The sequence below is a fragment of the Panulirus ornatus genome, chromosome 65, assembly GCF_036320965.1.
Source record: "Panulirus ornatus isolate Po-2019 chromosome 65, ASM3632096v1, whole genome shotgun sequence".
NCBI classification, from domain to species: Eukaryota; Metazoa; Arthropoda; class Malacostraca; order Decapoda; family Palinuridae; genus Panulirus; species Panulirus ornatus.
In genome coordinates, this window is record NC_092288.1 from 11932818 (window position 1) to 11953308 (window position 20491).

At 48.5% G+C, this 20491-nt stretch overlaps 1 protein-coding gene across 2 annotated transcripts in view; it reads right to left on the reverse strand.

Annotated features, from left to right (window-relative positions):
• Nucleotides 1-20491, reverse strand: part of LOC139746460 (uncharacterized) — a 370524-nt gene that overhangs the window by 221687 nt on the left and 128346 nt on the right. For both annotated transcript variants that reach the window (XM_071657717.1, XM_071657716.1), the window contains exon 3: nucleotides 5915-6022. In XM_071657717.1, the coding sequence (XP_071513818.1) occupies nucleotides 5915-6022 (108 nt within the window). The remainder of the gene's footprint in view (nucleotides 1-5914; nucleotides 6023-20491) is intronic.

The following is a 20491-nucleotide window of genomic DNA, read 5'->3' on the forward strand; positions in this document are numbered from 1 at the left end:
TGTGTGGTGTAGTTATGCAACTATCTATGCTGTACGGGGAGGGAGTTCTAGTGAGCCTCCATCACTTGAACTTTAATATCATACAACTTTTAAAACTTCTGTTTACTGTCAGCGTTGGCAGTTTCGCCACAACTCCACTTATCCACTATTCATATGCCAATTGAGGACGCATGTCGTCCAATAAGTTTCTGGTATAATTCCATGTTATGTTCTCTGGTTGTTTTATTCTTGCATCCCTTCTGGATGCGCTCACTTGTCATGTCTTCGAACGGTTTATGAATATTAAGGTTATGATTAAATCACCAGCGAACATTTCTCTCTTCCATGACGAACAGATGTTTATCCTCACATTTTTCCTGTAACTCAACCCTGTTAAATCTGTTACCATCTTTGTTGTCCTCTTCTGGACCTTCTCCTTCATTTCTTTGTGCTTCTTTAAGCTCGGTGACCAAACTTAGAGAAGCATGATCTAGTTTCTACCCAACGTAAGATATGAACAGTTTTGTTAAGACATTTCCTTACCCATGGACATGATTGGATCTCTGATATCTTACAGCAGACAGTTAGCCTCTTTATCTATTCCCCTAACATGGCAACACCGACGACAGATTTGGAACGATGTCGACTTCCACGTCCTTCACAAATAGATGCCAACAGCTTATTTCTTGCAAGATGATATTCGTATCGATTCTTTCTTTTCACGAGTCCTTTCCCCATTATCTTTTCATCATATACTCGAGTTGAATTTCATCCGTCAACCATCAGATTAACTTCGAAGCTTGTTTAGGTCGCCTTGTATGAAGCAGACGAAAACCACACACACACACAGACACACAGACACACACACACACACACACACACCAGCAGCAGCTGGAGATGCCTCCTTGGGGTGGTTCTCATCCATGAATGAGGACATTTGCCTTACAGCAGCAGCTGGCGGTGCTTCCTGTGGTCACCTAACCCCTACTTAAACATTAATGGTGAGTGGAGAGGGCTGGGGGCCGAGTGTGTTGTGAGGGCTGGGGGCCGAGTGTGTTGTAAGGGCTGGGGGCCGAGTGTGCTGGAAGGGCTGGGGGCCGAGTGTGTTGTGAGGGCTGGAGATGGTTGTGTGTAGTGAGGGCTGGGGGGGAAGAGGATAATTGAGGGCTGGGGACAAGTGGGGCCCTTCTTCTGCCCCTGCCTCAAGAGAGGTACCTGCTAATGGTACGGCGCGAGGCCGCTAATGGTGCGCGATGGGCGAGGCAGGTAAATAGCAGGTGTAAAATGTTTGCCTTTGACTTAAAGGTTCACCACTTTAGCAGCGGAGCCTCTTACGGTCTCCCAGGAACCTGTAAAACTGGAAGATAGGAGTTAAGACCTTTCATGGCGGCCTTAATAACATGTCACTCACTGGCGCCCACTAGGTTAGAGGGTAGAGGGAGGGAGGTTAGAGGAAAGGCGGGTGTAGTGAGTGGGAGGGAGGCTCAGGTTAGCTGTAGGGAGGTAGAAGTTAGTGGGAAGGAAGGTGAGGTTAGTGGGAAGGAAGGAAGTGTTGAGGAGGAAGAGCTTTTTGGGAATGAAGAGGGAAAGATGGGTAAGCTAGAGTGATGGAGCAGGGGTCAAGGGAAGGGAGGATGAGGTAAGACAGGATGGTGTTAGTTGGAAGGAAGGTAAGTTCAGTGGGAGAGAAGGAAGGGTTAGATGCTGTGAAGATTGGATTAGTGGGATGGAAAGGGTACGAGAAGGGAAGCTGTGTGTGTGTGTGTGTGTGTGTGTGTGTGTGTGTGTGTGAATTCCTTCCCTAAAACCCTTTTTGTTTACTTCCTTTAACCATAAATGAAGAATCAACAGAAGAAAGAAGAAAAAAGAGTAGAATAAACACGAAAATAATACACCACACTAGTAAAATTCTGTTTAATAAATTTTTGGGCCTGAATATAAAGCAATAGACTCCTGTAATCACTGCTTTTCAATAAAATTGTGGGGGAAAAATATTGAGAATACGTTCATTATTACTGGCTGGTCTGGTATTGTCATTTGCAGTACAGAAAACAATGGGGGAAAAATTTTCCCGATAATTATGAGGTTAGGATAATATAGGAGCGTGGCATTTCTGTGGCCACATGAATCCCTGATGGGGAATATGAAACTCTAGTTCCAGTAGAAGACTTACTGAGAGGTAAGGCAGTCCCAGCTGATGATACAGCGAGGCTGGACACCACACCTCCTCCCCTACTGACAATGTATTGAATCAAGACATCACACTTCCTCCCATACTGATAATACATTGATAAGGGGCACTATACTCTCCCTCTTAATGATGACATAGCAATTCTGGACTCCATACTTCCTCCCCTGCTGATGACGTAGCGAAGGTAAACACCATACCTCTACCCCTCCGGATGATAACATAATGCTGGACACCATACATCCTTTTCTCAGATGATATAGTGAGGATGGACACCACACTGATGACGCTGTGAGGTCTGAGATCAAATGATAGAGACCATAATTCCTCCTCTACTGTGAGACCTGACGCCACAGACGACCGACGCAGTAGTCTTCACAGACCGTCTTCCCACATGCAGTGGGGCAGTGTATGTCTTCCCTCGGTGCTGATCATCGCCTCAGCAACAATAAAGCGTGTGGAGGACGTCCCCACTAAGGGGACGTCCTCCACACGCTGCTAACACACCCTCTCCCTCTCAGTCAATCCACGGCCGATATTAGTAAAAATCTGGAACTGTTTATCTTGTCTCTCTCTCTCTCTCTCTCTCTCTCTCTCTCTCTCTCTCTCTCTCTCTCTCTCTCTCTCTCTCTCTCCATTGTTTCAAGTCGGTCATCGCTCTTCGGCCGCTTATTCACTCCCTAACGTCGACACGTTCCCTCGCTCCCAACACTGACAACATCGCCTCCCTCCCTCCACCGCTGCGTCTCGTGCCTCCCTCGCTTCACCATCGACTCCCACCCTCCCTCGCTTCACCACTCACTTCCGTGCCCTACTTCCTCAACACACACAGTCTTCCCTACATCACCCCACCTTCTGTGCCACGTGTGTCAATAAGCAGGTTACGGGTCAACATTATTAACACGGGTTCAGGCTGCGTCCTCAGGGGGCCCCTAGTGGGATCGAACTGCATTTCCTGTGGGTGATCAGATCCAGGTGTGGGTGTCATCGTTGGAAGATTCGACTCTGCCAACCACCTCCCTCGGAGGGTCGTGTTTGCCTCCCGCCTGCCACCCTTCTTCATTACCTCTCTGAGGGGGGGTGAGGCCGGTCTTCCACGAGCCTGCCACCTCCCTCGTGCCTCAACGGCGTCGCGGGATCATCACAGTTCACCGCGTCTCTATACGTCTTGTTAACATCTCCCGGAATATCACGTCGAGGTCGATCACTGCTCTATTCACCGCTGCAGCAAAGGTACAGATAACAATGTACTACTGGAGTCTCGCCCACCAGTGGTGCCGACGGATGGCGGGGGCGGCGGTGGCGGAGGAGGACAGGCGTCTATTGTTCACTCGCCGAGACGGTCTGCAGCGGGAGGACATAACCCGAAGTCTTGTGGACTTGGAAGAATTATCCGTCTTGTTTTGCCACGCGAGAGTCCGCGCCGCGGGAGAGGTGGGGTAGCCATAAGGCATGTTGGGTATAAATGGATAAAGAGAGAGAGAGGTAGATATAGAGAGGTGCAGAGAGGAAAAGGAGAGAGAGGGACTGACACACTCACGCAGTAACATACACTCATGAGAGTCGCATAGGAATAAAGACATGGCACACATATATATATATATATATATATATATATATATATATATATATATATATATATATATATATATATATATACAAGCTCAAGAGACGGGGCAACACGAGTATGGAACACTGACGAGGTAACAGGTAAATAGTAATCGCACACACACACACACACACACACACACCAGCATCAACCCTCGATGGGAGAGAACGAGTATCATTGGCGCTCAAAGACAACCGTCTACAGGTCAACATGTCGACCAAAACTCTCTCTCTCTCTCTCTCTCTCTCTCTCTCTCTCTCTCTCTCCATTTCATATTTGGATTACCCCTGACTGAACGAAACACCTTCGCACAAGTGTGTCTACTACCTCCAGCGAATTTGATTGTGAAATAGTTATACGAAATCGCAACCCTTTACCCACCCAGCTAACCATAGGAGTTGTGTGACCCACCCAGCTGACCACAGGAGTTGTGTGACCCACCCAGCTGACCACAGGAGTTGTGTGACCCACCCAGCTGACCACAGGAGTTGTGTGACCCACCCAGCTGACCACAGGAGTTGTGACCCACCAAGCTGACCACAGGAGTTGTGTGACCCACCCAGCTGACCACAGGAGTTGTGTGACCCACCCAGCTGACCACAGGAGTTGTGTGACCCACCCAGCTGACCACAGGAGTCGTGAACCAAAGGTCAGAGGGGCGATCGCCCGACCGACGTCCTTCATCACAATTTCTTTGTACCAACCAGTGTTGTACAGGTACAAGACTCGTCCTATACCCATTACTGTAAATACCATAAACAACCCACGAATAGATGCACAGCTAGGGAAGCCAATAGCTTAGTTTTCCCACAGATATGTGTATATCAACTACTATATTACTATAACACAACCAACGTCCAAATATTCATCACTTGATGTCCGCCATTAAATAAATGCCAACACAGTATCGTTGCAGCTCAACAAACATGTAACTTTACATCACTTAATGATTACCATTAAATACATAATGTATATCAACACATTATATTATTGCATTGCAACCAATATGTAACTTGGCATCAAGGACTGTTTAACGAATCACCACTAAACGTATGATGTACGAACCATGAAATTTGGTCTGTGAAACCTTATGTGATATGTAGATAGAATTCACTTCTGTTCTCGCCCAGAGCTTAGGAAGTGTCCGGCTCCACCTCGATCTTAAGCTCTTTTGTGATGAATTAACGAGTTGCTACTATGACCCTCTCTACCACTGAGGTAATTCCTCAATTATGAATCTTCAGCCGAATGGATGCTTGACCCTGGTAAACCGTTACTTATCTATTTATCTATCTACACCAATCTTGTCTGTTAGATATTACAGAAGCACTCTCCTGGCCTGTTTCTCTGGCTAGGCTGTCGGGCGGTGTGTGTGTGTGTGTGTGTGTGTGTGTGTGTGTGTGTGAAAGAAGGAATTCGAGAGTGAATGAGAACCATAGGGTCGTGGGAGAGGAGGCAAACATCCCGGGTGCATTGAGAAATACACGAAAAGAGATCACTGTCTATGAAAGCAAGATGATAGATATGTGATGGTATGGTGGTTCCGACGTTGTTGCATGCGGTGCTATAGTTTTGGACCCTAAGTGCAAAAGAACAGAAAAGGATGGATGTATTGGAAATAAGATGCGTGAGGACAATGTGTGGTATGAGGAGGGAAGATCGTGTAAGGAAGGGAATGGCAAGATAAAGGTGTTGGAGCAAGCGGAGTGTGGCAGGGCTGAGTGGGTGTGTACTGAAATGGTTTGGACAGAGGATGAATGAGGAGAGGCTGGGTAAGTGGATGCATGAGTGAGAAAAGGAGGGGGGGGGGGGGGGACGGAAGGAGGGAGTGGTGGAGACCGAGAAAGAGATATTGGGGCCTAGATATGCAAGAGAGCGAGAATCGTGTATGGGATAGAACAAATTGGAGCGAAGTGGTATATCGGGGGCAACGTGCTGTCAGTGGCCTGGACCAGGACATTTGAAACGGTCAAGGGAAACTACAGAGATGTCTGTAAGGCTTGGTTGTGGATAAGGGGCTCTGGTTTTGGTGGATACATGAAAGACAAATAGAAATGAGGTCTCTCTATGTCTCTTCCTGGCGCTACTGGCTAACGCAGGAAACTACGAGCAAGCTGGGTTGGAAGAAGAAGACATACCTTGTGAGGCTGGCAGGATAGGGGTCCAAACCACATGGCACAACCCGGGCGTTGTTGTCACTACCACCACCAGTGCCAACAGTTGCCACACCATCACGCAGACACCACCTGCGCCAAAGACAACACATGAGCATTCTTGGCAACTGGTATCAACAGATTGTGGTTGTAATGTACAAGTGTGTGTTAAGCTGAACATATGAGGGATTCCTATGGAAAAAATTTTTTTCCTTTACTACCTTCACAAAATCATCATCAACATGTGGAATGATGGATCTCATTATTCTTATATGAAATACATACAAAATCACACGCCATATATATATATATATATATATATATATATATATATATATATATATATATATATATATATATATATTCCTATGAGTCCACGGGGAAGATGAAACACGAAAAGTTCCCAAGTGCACTTTCGTGTAATAATCACATGTGATCCTTTCCAATAATATATATATATATATATATATATATATATATATATATATATATATATATATATATATAGGAAAAATGGCATAACTCAAAATACTTAACTTACTGACTTACTTAGGAGCACTTAAGAGCACTTAAGAGATTTTTGCCCAGAGGCAGGGCTATCACGTAACGCTCCCCGTAACAAAATCTAGAGCAACAAAGAGCGAGGTTCTGCGCGTTACGGACGTGTTGTTCATTGTTATGCGTGACATGCAGAGGCGCTACGTGTGTGCACGGACTACCAGCAGCCAACGGGTGGGGGCTTGAGTCAGAAATGAAAGACAGTTACCTGTGTACACAGAGACAGTCAGACCCACGTTACCACTAATACTACCGTTACCTTACTACTGCCCAAGGTAATTACTGACCATGATCTGTTACCTCGTTACAGACCAACTTGACTATTGATGATGATCTGTAACCTCGCTATAGACCTACGTTACCACTGGCAATGACATGTTACCATTGGTCATTGCCTGTTACTTCGTTACAGACCCATGTAACCATTGGTGATTACCTGTTAACCTCGTTACAGACCTATGTTACCATTGGTGATTACCTGTTACCTCATTATAGACCCATCTTATTACAGGTAATGACCTGTTACCTCGTCACAGACCCTTGTTACCACTGGTGAATGATCTGTTACCTGGTTACTACCCCGGCAAGACTGCTTTTCCCTAGTACGCAATAATCAGCATGACACAATCTACTTCCTGAAAACTAGGAGTGCATGACGCTGGTCCAGGGCCTCTGTGTGCATGACGCTGGTCCAGGGCCTCTGTATGCATGGCCCTGGTCCTGGGCTCCTGTATGCATGGCGCTGGTCCAGGGCTCTTGTATGCATGACACTGGTCGCAAGCACATGAATGGCGCTGGTTCTGGGCTCTTGTATGCATGGCGCTGGTCCAGGGCCTCTGCATGCATGGCGCTGGTCCTGGGCTCTTGTATGCATGGCGCTGGGCCCGTGGACATGCATGGCGCTGGTCCAGGGTTTTATCAGTGTCTGATGGTACTCCAGATACCACGGGCAAATACCACTGTGCTACCAGACGTATAACATGGTTGGTTCGGGCGAGTTCTCCCCTCCAACCATCCAGAACAAGTTAAACCTTTTTTTAATTCCTCTCACCCAGCCACACCGACCGCCCGTCTCGCCCGCGCTGCACCGCCCGCGCCGCCTACACCGGTAGAGGGGGTAGAGGAGGTGGGGAAGGAGGGGAGGGGATGGGGGAGATGGATGGGCCGACGAGAGGTAAGCAAAGGGGGTCTAAGCCAGGCTGGGGACCTGGTGGATCTTTCGCAACAGGTGCGGGAAAAACCTTTCGGAAAAAAAAAAGAAAAAGACTTACACAAACAAATGTAAATGTTTCGTATATATTTTTTTTTTCTTTCTTTCTTTTAAACTATTCGCCATTTCCCGCGTTAGCGAGGTAGCGTTAAGAACAGAGGACTGGGCCTTTGTGGGATATCCTCACCTGGCCCCTCCCTCTGTTCCTCCTTTTGGAAAATTAAAAAAAAAAAAACGAGAGGGGAGGATTTCCAGCCCCCCGCTCCCTCCCCTTTTAGTCGCCTTCTACGACACGCAGGGAATACGTGGGAAGTATTCTTAATCCCCTATCCCCAGGGATGATATATATATATATATATATATATATATATATATATATATATATATATATATATATATAACAGTGAGAAAAGCAAAGATGGAAACACATGTGGATAGATATACAGATATATATATCTATCTATCTATCTCTGGCCGAAAGTGGTTGCAGGTGCCGCGCCTTTTTCCTTTTCCTTTTTTCTTCCTGTCTGAGGTTCACATGAACGTTCTGTGGGGAATATTTGGCAGAGGTTAAGGGTTCCAGTCCCACCCGCGCAGCCTGGTAACTCCGCACGATGGGATGTGGTTGAGGGAACTCGACGACGGGAAATGTGAGGAAGATGAGACGCAGCCAAAAGAAGGAGAAAAAAAGGTTACGATATGACTGTCATGAAGCTGGGAAATTGGTGTGAGATGACCCTGAGGGTTCGACATCCTTCAACCTGTTCCCCAAAGTCAGTCTCTCTCTCTCTCTCTCTCTCTCTCTCTCTCTCTCTCTCTCTCTCTCTCTCTCTCTCTCTCTCTCGTCATTAGTGGAGGGTGGAAACCGGCATGATGGCTCCTCGGGCCTGGCCCACCCTCGGGTTAACTCATGTCACTCTCTGCCCTCCCCCTGGGCCAGTCGGCGGAAGATGGCACTATCCTGGCGCTCCTTCCTCCACTCTGCCCGTCATGACTATATTTAATGCCTTCCCCCCTCCTTCTCCTTCCGCCGCTCCACCCAACCCTCAACTTTATGGCTACAGATCCAGAAGCCATCATGTGTGCTGCTGGACGAGTGTTGCAGGGAACACATTAGCCCACACCCTCCTGCCTCCCTCAGGGCTGAGTGTAGGGCCAGGAGCTATGGGTGAGTCACGGCTACAGGGATGAGTGTAGGGCCGGGATCTATGGGTGAGTCACGGCTACAGGGCTGAGTGTAGGGGCAGGAGCTATGGGTGAGTCACGGCTACAGGACCGGGAGCTATGGTTGTCACGGCTACAGGTGACTCAGGGGCGAGTGTAAGACCAAGAGCCAGGTCGGACGTGGTTCACCTGGGCATCATCGAGCGTAACAGGACAGACCTTTTCGATCCATGACAGACTGAGGGGGAGAGCCTAGCGCCATCGAAAACCAGCGGAATCAAGACCACTTTGTTGCGATGGTCTACACCAAGTCACCACGACCTTGACAAAGCCCCGACATGCGTAAGACAATGACACCCGAGTCACTGTAGTCCTCCAATATATGCCTGGACATCAAGTGTATATATTCCCTAAGAGGCCCGTCGTCACCACAGAACTACATCTTCATCACATCTTCATTTATACAACCACCATCATTATCATCATCATCACTACACCACTATCATCATCATCACTACACCACTATCATCATCATCACTACAGCTTTATAATAGTGTAGGATCATAGTTACCCCTCCCCCCCTCCCCACCTGGAGGGAGTCAGATAGGTTTGTGCTCCTGCAAGTTACAGTGAACAACAGCATAAAAATTCCAGGGGCATTTCCTTCCTCAGGACAAGACACGAGTGTGAATATTGGAATCCCGTGGAAAAAATGAATATAGAATTTCCTTTACACGAGTTTTATCACGAACCCTTGCATATATATATATATATATATATATATATATATATATATATATATATATATATATATATATATATATATATATAGAGAGAGAGAGAGAGAGAGAGAGAGAGAGAGAGGACTCGTGACAAAAGACATTTCACAACATTCCAGGAACGCTTACAAAGCTTCATATGTTATCTTACTTTCTCAAAGAGGAAACTCACAACAACTCACCACCAAACTACTTTGTCGCCTGTGATAATCCACAGTCGAGAACATGCTTACTGTCGAACCCGGGTTTATAAACCAAGAAATTCTCTCTCTCTCTAGATTTCATAAGGGTCAGGTTTTGATTGTCGTAAAGAAAGGCCAAAATACCACGAGAACGTGGACTGACTCAGAGGGCGAGAGAGAGAGAGAGAGAGAGAGAGAGAGAGAGAGAGAGAGAGAGAGAGAGAGAGAGAGAGAGAGAGAGAGAGAGAGAGAAAGCTGTGCAACCGTGCTGGCCAGCCATCCGTCCTCTGTGTCCTCTCCCAGGTGCTGGGTACAAGAACCCTGGGACCGACCCACCTGCATTATTATTGCTACGTCCGAGTGAACCAAACTCTGACGTCCTCATCTCTCTCTCTCTCTCTCTCTCTCTCTCTCTCTCTCTCTCTCTCTCTCTCTCTCTCTCTCTCTCTCGGAGAATAACGTTGTCAAAAGTAACTCTCGAGTATTATTGGGAGGGTTGCTTGACTGCGACGCTGCTCGAACGGACGTCCCTCGTCTCCTGTCACCTGGGGATAGGACTGTCTTAAGCATCACGACGAGACGCTACGTCGTGTGTTTTACCATCTCGACGTCTGGGTGTTGTGTCTTGTGTGCGTGGGAGAGTTTCCCTCAACATGGCATAGTTTCCAACCGTGCCACCAAAGTCATGCCTTTGGGGACGTGTGTTCATTTTCTTCTGTGTTCCTCCTCTCAAAACAGTGCTTTACCACCCCCGAAGGCTGTTCTTCACTTAGTGACGTCTCCTTTAGGAGAGAGAGAGAGAGAGAGAGAGAGAGAGAGAGAGAGAGAGAGAGAGAGAGAGAGAGAGAGAGGCAAATCCGATGCTCTTCCTCAGTTCTGCAGGTGACAACGTGTTAGTAGTGTCAGGGTGCACGTGGCGGGGGAATATTGTGAGGTTGCACGTGGTAGAGCGAGAGGTAGGGAACGTGTCAGGGTGCACGTGGCTGTAGGATAGTGTAAGGTTTGCACGTGGCTGAAGGACATCGTCAGCTTACACGTGGTTAACTCGTGGTGTCAAGGGACACATGGTAGAAATAAGCAGTCAGTCTCTGGTGCAATCTCCATTATAAATAAACTACAATACAGAACTCGGTTATGTACCTCTGAAAATACATTAACTACAAACATAAACCACAGTAAAGAGCTCACGTTCGTACCTCCAAAGTCCTCTCAACTACAACATCGAACTCAGGTTTGTGCCTTCAAAATACAAAAGCCTACAAAGCAGAAACTCTAAGTCTGGATTCGGAACTGATCGAGACCCAGTGAGCGGGTTACAAGACTGGTCAAACCTAGTCAATGACTAAGTTTCTCTCCTGGACTGAGTCATCTGCTCATCTCGCACACCAGTGGGAAGTCTGGTAACTGAATGTTTTGCTTGTATGACACTGATTCTGAACCACTCTCTGAGAAAGTCTTGCTCTCATCAGCTCAAAAATACTTTCAAAGATAAATGAGCTGATGTGAAGCAAGAGCAGAGAGAACTTTGAACTTTTGACTGTCTTTCTCTCTCTCTTTAACCCACTAAGCACGAGTGTACGACCATTAAGCACGGTGCGACCCTGGAGCACGAATGTACGACCATTAAACACGAAGGTAGGACACTAGAGCACGAATGTACGACCATTAAGCACGAAGGTACGACAATGGAGCACGAATGTATGACCATTAAGTACGAAGGTGCGACCCTAGAGCACGAATGTACGACCATTAAGCACGAAAGTAGGACACTAGAGCACGAATGTACGACCAGTAAGCACGAAGGTACGACAATGGAGCACAAATGTATGACCATTAAACACGAAGGTACGACCCTGGAGCACGAATGTATGACCATTAAACACGAAGGTACGACCCTGGAGCACGAATGTATGACCATTAAGCACGAAGGTAGGACACTAGAGCACGAATGTACGACCATTAAGTACGAAGGTACGACCCTAGAGCACGAATGTACGACCATTAAGTACGAAGGTACGACAATGGACCACGAATGTACGACCATTAAGCACGAAGGTACGACAATGGAGCACGAATGTACGACCATTAAGCACGAAGGTACGACCCTAGAGCACGAATGTAGGACCATTAAGTACGAAGGTACGACCCTGGAGCACGATGGAACGACCCTCTGGGTGTGATGATACCCTTCAGTATGGTGACCTGGCCGGCAAAGGTCACTACAAAGGTCACTTCATTATCCTCAAGAGTCGACCTGTTGTGCATAAAGTCATGACGTCTTCCCCAAAAGGTCACTTTTCTCCTCTCTGATTATCTATCTATCTACCTATCTATCTATATATATATCTATATCTATCTATCTATCTATCTATCTATATATATATATATATATATATATATATATATATATATATATATATAGTTACGAGGTGTTACGTCACGTGAATAATTACTGTCACCCAGTGTCATAACTTGGCTGGCGATGTGCGAAACATTTCCTGTGTTTTATGGTTATATCTTCAACAATTTACAACTGAACATTGTAGGGTAATTTACATAATATTTCTAAATAAAGTATCATGCTTTTCACATTAAATTCTACTGCTCACAACAATATATATATATATATATATATATATATATATATATATATATATATATATATATATATATATATATATATATATATATATCAAAATGTTTCAGCTGAAGTAGAAATCAACAGCACAGGACAAGCACTTGTTCGGTTATTTACGTAAACAAACACATGAATACATAGAGAATAGGATCCATCCAGCTGGGATGTACACAAGCGTTCGGACTGTGGCTGAGGCTTCGGTGTAAAGAAAAAATATTCTTTATTCTTTCCTGCGGTTTATAGAATCACTCAAAAAAAAAAAAATTGCCCTAGAATTTCATGATGATTAAAGTAGGGTAATTGAGCACGAAAATGATCTAATGCTTCGTCAGAAACGTGTTGCAAATCTTTGATATAACGGAAGGACATTGAGGGTGTCGTCCCAACATATGCATCTGTCTTCACAATCTGTTATTCAGTGATATCACAGTTTAGACTCACCACGTTACCCACATCTAGCGGGGGTTGGTGCCATTAGCTTAACCTGGGAGCCCCGGTGACCAGTGGACATGCACGCTAAACCCTCAGTGACCTACACTGTCTTAGTTCGTGTGCTGTACCTCCAAGGGAACCCATACCAACACTTGATCCTTGTTGAGGGGCGGAGGAACATGGTACAGACAACATGCACCACACACCAGCCACTCTGAGGAGTGTGGTCTGCTAAAAAATGGTTAAAATCACCAAAAAAGTAAACGGGTAACAGCGTACGTTGGAGAATCTGTGTTTAACAGACTTTTTCTCGCCTTCTATGAAAGTCTGAGGTTCGGTTTTAGGTAGCACAGAAGGTGGGGTGGATTCTGTGTACTTGGGCTACCAGAAAGCATTTGACACCACACCACACAAGCGACTGGTAAAGAAGGTGGATCTTCAACCTTGAACAAGGAGACGGAGGGAACCTACTTCGATGTACTGAAAAGTGCCTCAATGGAAGGGAACAGAAGACGCTTCTCACCGAAGTCTACTCGAAGTAGGAGGTGGTCACCAGGAGCGTAATGCAGGGGACTTGCCAAGATGATTGGATTGCAAGCTTGAATATACTTGCGGATGATGACGCTCAGGTCACGATGGAAGCAGAGGGTGAAGAGGATTGCAACATCTTAAATGAGGAACAAAGCTGGTTTGGTACGTTGGGGGGATGGTTATTCAGTCCCGGTAGAAGTAACGTAACGAGGATGAGACACAGTGAAAGGATTCCTGGAATAGATAGTATGTAACAGGAAATAAACTGAAGAAGACTGTGTGTGAGTACGAGAGAATAGACATTGTACCTAACACGTCGCCAGAACCCGCGCGTAGGAGATGTACAGGAGACACAAGTGTAGAATTGCAGAAGGACCACTCAGTACACAAAGGCCACCCAATACACAGAAACCATCCAAGACACTGGGACCATACAACTCACAAGGACCACCCACCACATAGGGACCACACGTCACACAGAGACCACCCCATATACGGACCACATGCCACACAGGGACCACACACCACACAGGGACTATCCGCCACACAGGGGCCACACGCCACACATGGACCTCACGCCACATAGGGACCATCCACCACACAGGGACCACCTACCACACAGGGACCACATACCACACAGGGACCACCTACCACACAGGGACCACCTACCACACGGGAACCACCTACCACACAGGGACCACCTACCACACGGGGACCACACACCACACAGGGACCACCATCATCCACTCCCCGCGTCACCAACCCCTCCCCCTCCCCCCGGCACCGCGGGCTGACGCGTCTCCAGACTTGACATCCCGGCGTCAGCCACACATCTGGTCACGTTACTTGTGCTGCGGTCATTATCAGCGGTGGAGGCGGCTGTGAGTGGCATGCGTCCCGCGTCCCCCCTCCACCTCACCCCTCTCACCGCAGGTGAGCAAAAATACCTGGAAATAGGACGCAGGCGAGCAAACAGTCAAGTGCTTTCGGCTATTTTTACATTACGAGCTTGAAGAGCGTGACGTACGTCCGGTAGTTTGTTTGCCTATATAAATGCTTTGTGTGTTTGCCCAAACCTCGTCTGTTCAACACTGTGACACACGTAGTCAAGATATGGAACGCCAGTGTTGCTATAGGCCACCATGAGAGTAGTGTTGAACACTGGCGTTGCTGAGGCCCAACACAATAACGTGGAACACTGGTGTTACTGCATCCCAGGACAATGATAGGTTACGCTGGTGTTGCTACAGTCCAGGACAGCAGTGTGGAACACTGGTATTGCTGTAGCGCAGGACAGCAGTGTGGAACACTGGTGTTGCTACAGTCCAGGACAGCAGTGTGGAACACTGGTGTTGCTGTAGCGCAGGACAGCAGTGAGGAACAGTGAGTGAGTGGGCCCGTGCTGGCCTACCAGGTCTGCTGCACATACGAGGGGGAACCACCACCCTGGGTTCCCTTGGACTCACAATGGCCATCTCAGATTTGCTGCCCAGACCACGAGGATCACTGTCTTGGGTTCTGCTCTACCTCTGCTTGTCTGCCCAGGTCTGCTGCAGACACAAGGGGAACACTGATGCAAGGGGTTTCCTGCTGGACCAGTGTTGCCCCGCTGAGGTCTGCTGCACACACACACTAGGGAAACCACTACCCAGCGTTTCCCTGGGTTCGTGCCTGTGTACCTGGGTCTGCTACGCAGGTCTGGGTTCACTCGTTGCTCCCAAGCCCTGGTCTCCGGCGCAAACAGGGTTTGTTTTCCATTAACTAGATAATAACACGTAATACCACTCTCGGGTAATTGAAAATCCTGTCGGTCACTTACGCAGCTTCGGGACAGAAGATATGCTTTTAAACAATGAAGGAAATTACTCGCTCTTACTGGACGGGTTGGTGCTGGATGGTCGTGATGACGGGCCTTGGGGAATATATGTAATAAGCCTTTCATTCATCACCAGAAACCTCCCATCGACTGATATACGTCCTGAGATTTGTGGAGGATGAGAGACGATATGGAGAAGGTGGCCGATACATCCATCCTGGATTATTATTGGATGAGAATCCAATGACGTCTTATGATAAGGGTTACAATCACCTATGACGTCCTCTTTCTTCATCTGCTCCTTGGGATTCGATCAGCAATCGTCAGTCACCTTGCATACTGGTTAGGGGTTAACCTGGCTCTTTTGTGGGGGAGAGATTGGTCTAGTGATCCAGGGGTCGATCCTTACGAAGCAAGGAAGGAGGAGGAGGAGGAGGGAAAGGAGAGAGGCTGAGAGTGCCATCATCTCCCTGGCACACTACCTACACTGGCACGCCGTTGATGAGGGAGCGGACGGAAACACCGAACAACTCACGTGGAGTCAAAAATCATGACCTTGTTGAGCACACAGGACCTCCGTGGACAGGTTGCATCAGTCACAGAAGGTAAGAGGAGCCAAGCCCCAACGCCCTCTTGCTCAGAAACCAGTATTTAGCGCTGAACCCAGCCTCCAGCACACCCAGCGTCCAGCACACTCAGCGTCCAGCACACCCAGCGTCCAGCACACCCAGCGTCCGGCACACCCAGCCTCCAGCACACTCAGCGTCCAGCACCAAAGATCCAGCTTCCAGCACCCCAGACCCAGCATCCAGCACCCAAGATCCAGCTTCCAGCACCCCAGACCCAACATCCAGCACCCAAGATCCAGCTTCCAGCACCCCAGACCCAGCATCCAAGATCCAGCTTCCAGCACCCCAGACCCAGCGTCCAGCACCCAAGACCCAGAACTCCGAAACCAGCGTCCATTACCCGGGAATCCATCGTCCAGCATCCAGGACCCAGCACCAAACTTTAAGGGATTTATTGAGCCTGTCACTTCGTCTGAGAGTCGTCCATGCCCCCAGGACTTATGAACAGCCTCGTTCTTATCAAGTTTTGTGAGGGAAGATATATTTTGGGCAGAGCTAGAGGTGCTATTTCTGCCCCGGGAGTAGGATGGGCAAAGGACGTCACGAGGAGGGGCACCCTCAGGAGACAAATGTCCCAGGTTCCTGCCCCTCCTCACCTCACCTCCTGTCGCGTCCAGACTGCCATACATTCACTATTATCATTCGTTCATTTGCATAATTTATGCATGTTGTATATCTTTCCTCGACAGTGTTAGTTGGGCTTAGTAACATTTTATACATATATAAAAGAGATCGTAGGACTTCGTCTTGTCACGCATGGGAACTTTAGGTTTATGGTTCAATTGCTCATCCACTCGCGTCTATAGTTCACATTTGATACTATATCTCGACTTTTATCATGGTGTTCAATTGCTCCCAAGAGACAAATGACATATCGATCTCTTCATCACGACGGGGCAACCCATTTGAGCAAGGCAGATGATCCTGGTATATGATGAGGTAGGTCTTCCACCAGACCCTTTAAGAGTCGGGATAAAAGGCCAGGCCATCACAGCCAAGGGTCATAACATGATGCTCAAGGGTCGTACTGTCGTCAGAGGGATTAATCTCGACGGCATTCCTGCGTTAAACTCTTCTGTAGGAGATGATAAGTTCATGAAAGTGCTTTGGTGGTGCGCTATGTTGGTGGTGTGCTGTGTTGGTGGTGTGCTGTGTTGGTGGTGTGCTGTGTTGGTGGTGTGCTGTGTTGGTGGTGTGCTGTGTTGGTGGTGTGCTATGTTGGTGGTGTGCTGTGTTGGTGGTGTGCTGTGTTGGTGGTGTGCTGTGTTGGTGGTGTGCTATGTTGGTGGTGTGCTATGTTGGTGGTGTGCTGTGTTGGTGGTGTGCTGTGTTGGTGGTGTGCTATGTTGGTGGTGTGCTGTGTTGGTGGTGTGCTGTGTTGGTGGTGTGCTGTGTTGGTGGTGTGCTATGTTGGTGGTGTGCTATGTTGGTGGTGTGCTGTGTTGGTGGTGTGCTATGTTGGTGGTGTGCTATGTTGGTGGTGTGCTATGTTGGTGGTGTGCTGTGTTGGTGGTGTGCTGTGTTGGTGGTGTGCTATGTTGGTGGTGTGCTATGTTGGTGGTGTGCTATGTTGGTGGTGTGCTATGTTGGTGGTGTGCTATGTTGGTGGTGTGCTGTGTTGGTGGTGTGCTGTGTTGGTGGTGTGCTGTGTTGGTGGTGTGCTATGTTGGTGGTGTGCTGTGTTGGTGGTGTGCTGTGTTGGTGGTGTGCTGTGTTGGTGGTGTGCTGTGTTGGTGGTGTGCTGTGTTGGTGGTGTGCTATGTTGGTGGTGTGCTGTGTTGGTGGTGTGCTATGTTGGTGGTGTGCTGTGTTGGTGGTGTGCTGTGTTGGTGGTGTGCTGTGTTGGTGGTGTGCTGTGTTGGTGGTGTGCTATGTTGGTGGTGTGCTATGTTGGTGGTGTGCTGTGTTGGTGGTGTGCTATGTTGGTGGTGTGCTGTGTTGGTAGTGTGCTATGTTGGTGGTGTGCTATGTTGGTGGTGTGCTGTGTTGGTGGTGTGCTGTGTTGGTGGTGCGCTATGTTGGTGGTGTGCTATGTTGGTAATGTGCTATGTTGGTGGTGTGCTATGTTGGTGGTGTGCTGTGTTGGTGGTGTGCTGTGTTGGTGGTGCGCTATGTTGGTGGTGTGCTATGTTGGTAATGTGCTATGTTGGTGGTGTGCTGTGTTGGTGGTGTGCTATGTTGGTGGTGTGCTGTGTTGGTGGTGTGCTATGTTGGTGGTGTGCTGTGTTGGTAATGTGCTATGTTGGTGGTGCGCTATGTTGGTGGTGTGCCATGTTTCCAGCATGATGCTTGCATACATCATCCTTAAAACTTTGTGGCTAGTTTTAAACCCAGCTCACACGTCCCACCGCTGGGGTCTACTCTCCTGCCTCACCCCTCAGTGCTGGGGTCTACTCTCCTACCTCACCCCTCAGTGCTTGGGTCTACTCTCCTGCCTCACGTCCCACCACTGGGGTCTATTCTCCCGCCTCACGCCCCAGTGCTGGGGTTTATTCTCCTGCCTCACGCCCCAGTGCTGGGGTCTACTCTCCTACCTCACCCCTCAGTGCTGGGGTCTACTCTCCTGCCTCACGTCCCACCACTGGGGTCTACTCTCTTGCCTCACCCCTCAGTGCTGGGGTCTACTCTCCTACCTCACCTCCCACCGCTGGGGTCTACACTCCTACCTCACCCCTCAGTGCTGGGGTCTACTCTCCTACCTCACCTCCCACCGCTGGGGTCTACACTCCTACCTCACCCCTCAGTGCTGGGGTCTACTCTCCTGCCTCACCTCCCACCGCTGGGGTCTACACTCCTACCTCACCCCTCAGTGCTGGGGTCTACTCTCCTGCCTCACGTCCCACCACTGGGGTCTACTATCCTGCCTCACGCCCCAAAGCTCGGGTCTACAGTCCTACCTCACCCCTCAGTGCTGGGGTCCAGAAATGTACACTTGAGACATCATGACATCAGGATACATTCATCATATCTCTCATGATTCTGATAGGTACCTGAACCTCTCATTTTATCTCACAGAGATTGATAATATACCTTTGGCAGCCAAGCTACGTTAGCCTTCTTGGAAAGACATTTTATCGTTTTTAATGTAATTCTTATCCATTGTTTGGGATAGCGCCAAGCTGTCATTTTAGGTGGAGGAGGGAAAAAAAAATTGTTTTCGGTGTTTTCAAAAGACGCATAGGGCGAGGCCCAGAGCAACCTGAGGCAGTAGCTACAAGGGGGACCTCAACAGGTTAATGGCATAAGTAGTATGTACACGGAAACTCATTAAGAACTCGTCCGGGGAACTTCAGAGGCGGCTGAAGTTAGAGAGAGAGAGAGAGAGAGAGAGAGAGAGAGAGAGAGAGAGAGAGAGAGAGAGAGAGAGAGAGAGAGAGTGGTCTTGGCAACATTACAGGTCAGTGCTTCTAGTCAGTATCTGTACTCGTGGAGTTGACACGTGGTCGTTCTTCTATACCCACAGAAGGGCCCACGTGGTGCTTGCATGGAGTCATTCTACACCCCAGAGAAGGGCCCACGAGGTGCTTGTAGGCTGTCAGTCTGAGCACGAGGGACCGCACGTGGTGCTTGAGGCTGGCCTGCGTTGAAGTTGTGCCAAATTCAAGGATGACTTCGTGCAAGAACAGCATCACTGATGGACGGAAGCACAGCAGACAACTGCCCTTATGGTAGGATAGTCCCAGCGTGACGCGTAGGGTGGTCCCACTGTGACGGGCAGGGTGGTCCCAGTGTGACGGGCGGGATAATCCCAGCGTGACAGGCAGGATGGTCCCAGTGTGACGGGTAAGATAGTCCCAGCGTGACGGGTAGGGTGGTCCCAGTGTGACGGGTAGGGTGGTCCCAGTGTGACGGGTAGGGTGGTCCCAGTGTGACGGGTAGGGTGGTCCCAGTGTGACGGGCAGGATAGTCCCAGCGTGACGGGTAAGATAGTCCCAGCGTGACGGGTAGGGTGGTCTCAGTGTGACGGGCAGGATAGTCCCAGCGTGACGGGCAGGACGGTCCCAGCGTGACGGGCAGGACGGTCCCAGCGTGACGGGCAGGGTACTCCCAGCATGAGAGAAGGAAGGTCCACTTCTTAAAACAGACCCGTAGACCATGACTGAGGATGGAACCTTGGAAGTGCTTCAGAACGAACCGTGCACAAGCTTCGAAAACAGGACCCGACAGATGCCTTCATAAAACACTACAAAAATGCTTCAGATCCTGTCTCGCTAAGGGTTCATGAGTTTAAGTATTCACGACTTGCACGGTTTAATGTAACATGCTCGTCTCCTCTTTCTTTTTTCCTCCCCCTTTGGCCTCCAGGTCCCGACACATCGTTCGAGAATCCACTGGGGAAAAAAACTAGGTCAGGCGAGCGACGGCGACCTGGGAGTGCACTGTGTGGTGGACAGACAAGAGATGATCCGTCCACCGATACCGGGAACTTAAGAGACGGTAGGGGTGAGCACCTGTCCTCTTTGACAGGTGAGTATACCATAACTGCCTCACAGAACACAGAGGAAGGTAGAATGAGAGGATGATAAATAAGAGAGGAAGAGACTGGTAGTAACGATGATTCAGTGGACTCACTCCATCAACAGTGAGTACAATGGACTCACCCCATCAACAGCAGAGTGAGTG